The sequence below is a fragment of the Papaver somniferum genome, unplaced genomic scaffold, assembly GCF_003573695.1.
Source record: "Papaver somniferum cultivar HN1 unplaced genomic scaffold, ASM357369v1 unplaced-scaffold_118, whole genome shotgun sequence".
NCBI classification, from domain to species: Eukaryota; Viridiplantae; Streptophyta; class Magnoliopsida; order Ranunculales; family Papaveraceae; genus Papaver; species Papaver somniferum.
In genome coordinates this window covers 17,440,085-17,443,163 of record NW_020620825.1, presented here as the reverse complement: position 1 = coordinate 17,443,163, position 3,079 = coordinate 17,440,085, and the positions used below count along the sequence as shown (strand labels likewise).

General features: G+C 37.8%; 1 protein-coding gene across 1 annotated transcript; it reads left to right on the top strand.

Annotated features, from left to right (window-relative positions):
- The first annotated feature begins 228 nt into the window (after positions 1–228).
- Positions 229–2,642, top strand: LOC113330686 (40S ribosomal protein S6-like). Its single transcript, XM_026577511.1, has 6 exons — positions 229–376; positions 467–531; positions 1,249–1,306; positions 1,398–1,506; positions 1,851–2,123; positions 2,236–2,642. The coding sequence occupies exons 1-6, from the start codon at positions 371–373 to the stop codon at positions 2,472–2,474; spliced, it is 750 nt and encodes a 249-aa protein (XP_026433296.1). The 5' UTR covers positions 229–370; the 3' UTR covers positions 2,475–2,642.
- Positions 2,643–3,079: the final 437 nt, after the last annotated feature.

The following is a 3,079-nucleotide window of genomic DNA, read 5'->3' as shown; positions in this document are numbered from 1 at the left end:
CTATTATTTGACCAAGTGAATATAGCACCTTCTTATTCCGCATCTTACAAACTCAAAAAACCAATTGTTTGGACACTATAAACGATTCGACCTTGCAAACACAAATAATCGAGGTGATACCTTCCGCGAACTGTTGAGGGATTTTTAGCCTCTTCGAAGGCCTTCGTCTAAAAAATGAAAAACGATAAAGATCGAGTGAGTCGTGGTAGAAAACGAGAGACACGGTAACAAAAATCATCCGGATTGTGGTTTAACCGGGTTGTGGGTCGATAAATAAAACCCGCGTTTGGCAATACATCTTAGCCGAACCCTAAGGTGAGAGACTCTCTCTTCATCTCTTCACTTCACAGCAGCAGAAGACGCAGGAATCATGAAGGTTTGAAACTCTCCGCCACTCTCTATGTCGTTTCTTCTTATGTATTTTTGATTTCCTTTCTTCTGATTTTTGATTTGGTTTGGATTGTAGTTCAATATCGCAAACCCTACCACAGGATGCCAAAAGAAGCTCGAAATTGATGACGACCAGAAGTTGTAAGTCTTAGATCCATTTAGTATACTGTTTGTGAAAGTTCTTCATGAGTTTCTCCATACTCCATTCCTCGTTTACCGTTTTGTCTATGATCTGTTGAAAACCATTTCAGTCATGTTATTTTTGATTGAAAATAGAAAATGGTTAGAACTTCTCAACCAATGTATCCCAAGACTAGAAAGTCTGTTAACAATGGTTCCATTTCAGATTTATCGTTCACCTCTTAAATATTTTTCTTTCATGTTCCATTCATTTTCTAACTGATTTCTAAATTTTTCAAGAACCCAACGTCTTCCTCGTAAACCTTCAACAATGGTATTCTATAAACTTCTTATGTCTAGCTTATTTGACCTAGGTTACCAATCCAATCCCAATTTAATTCTAGGGTTTTTTTGTGATTTCATCAACTAAATACAAATTTGATTCAGAAATTCAATATGTTGAGATAATGAAACTCTAATAGAATTGAGGAGAGTATTATATGTACTGTTTGAAATCATTTTTGAGTAAGAAAGAGTGAAGAGATAAAAGAGAGACCCCTCTTCTTATTATTATTGAAGGTTTTTATTTTATGATTTGGATAAAGGGAAAATTATAGCTGTATCCGCCATGTTGGAATCAGCTGTTTGTTCAAGTAGCATTATTGTATTCCATTGGGCTTATTTACATTTTTAACTGCTTTGTGTGTTGTTTGGGTTTTGATGTTTTGGGTTTTGCAGGCGTGCTTTCTACGATAAGAGAATTTCACAGGAAGTCAGTGGAGATGCTTTGGGCGATGTGAGTTTCTAATGCATTCTTTGAGATACTAACTTAATGAATGTAGGTCTGTGTAGTTTTGGAATGAAACTTTTGATTGTTTGTGCTACAGGAGTTCAAGGGTTACGTCTTCAAGATTATGGGAGGATGTGACAAACAAGGATTCCCAATGAAGCAGGGAGTCCTCACCCCTGGGCGTGTTCGCCTCTTGTTGCACAGAGGTGAATGGTTGCTTAATTTATGCCTCATTTGTTTTCAGGATTATTACTTTTTTTTTTTGGGGTAAAAGAAAGACTTGTATTACTAGAGATTTGAATTACGACTTGAAAGTTCTGTGAATTTTGTCTAGTTCATTTGTTTTTTTATAAAATCTGTATTCGTGTAGTTGATTGTAAGGTTAGGTAACTTCAGAACAGACTTAGCTAGGCTATCTGCAAATATTTTTGATTTCTAGATACTTTTTTGTAAAACATGGTAAAGTAGCCTCTTGCTATGTGGAATTGTTTTGGAGGTAGGTTAGTATTTTTGAGTATTTGTTGATTGATCTTTTGTTTGGTTTTGTCAGGCACTCCTTGCTTCCGTGGACACGGAAGACGTAACGGTGAGAGGAGAAGGAAGTCAGTCCGTGGGTGTATTGTGAGCCAAGACCTGTCAGTGCTGAACTTGGTCATTGTGAAGAAGGGTGAGAAAGACTTGCCTGGATTGACTGATACCGAGAAGCCCAGGATGAGAGGTCCCAAGAGGGCTTCTAAGATCAGGAAGCTTTTTAATTTGTCGAAGGATGATGATGTTACAAAGTATGTTAACACCTACCGTCGCTCCTTTACCAACAAAAAAGGTTTGTGTTTTTTTCAGTGACATACATTATTTGCGGAGTGTGGGTTGTAAACTTTATAATCACGGATTGAAGTCTTAGAACTCATAAGGACGAGAATTTTGATACTTTTCAGGTAAACAAACAAGCAAAGCACCAAAGGTCCAGAGATTGGTTACACCCCTGACGTTGCAGAGAAAGAGAGGCCGAATTGCTGAGAAAAAGAAGAGAATTGCCAAAGCAAAGTCTGAGGCTGCAGATTATCAAAAATTGCTTGCTTCCAGGTTGAAGGAGCAGAGAGACAGGCGTAGTGAGAGCTTGGCAAAGAAGAGGTCAAGACTCTCAGCTGCTACCAAGCCCTCAGTTGCTGTGTAGTTCGTGTCTTTATGTCTAGGTTTATTATGCTACTGAGATTTGGTATTAGATACTCTGTTTAATCAGTTTTGAGTTAAGTTTTGTTTGCTGCTTTGTTCCTTGATCCAACTTGAATCTTTTTATGCATGCTCTCCATACCTTTGACAGTATTATCTACTCCTTTTGGTAGTTTTCCTTTTCAGTTTTCTGTGCATAGTATTTAAAACTGACTAGAGCGATGGGGTTTCTGTTTTCCTTTAAACAGACCTAAAGTATCTAAATGGTTGCCTCCACAACCTCAGGTGGTTTCTGCAGAGTCAGCATTGGATGCAGCTATTATCATCCAAGATGCTACTCATGCTGACTTAGTTATGGATACTCATAAGAAAGTGTTAATGTTGCTCCTAATGGGGAAGGAAAAGATTGTGGTTCAACAGTCTTGAAAATAATGAAGAAGAAAATTTAATGAAAATGTTCAATATGGGTCCATTTGTCAATGATCCAAAACCCGGAAGATCTATGATGTTGTGTTGGCTCGCCTCAGCCTCGTACTTTGGTGGAGAATGGTTTGCCAATTATTCATAAGCAAGTGTCGAGCCAAGATAAATCTACAAGATATATCCGCA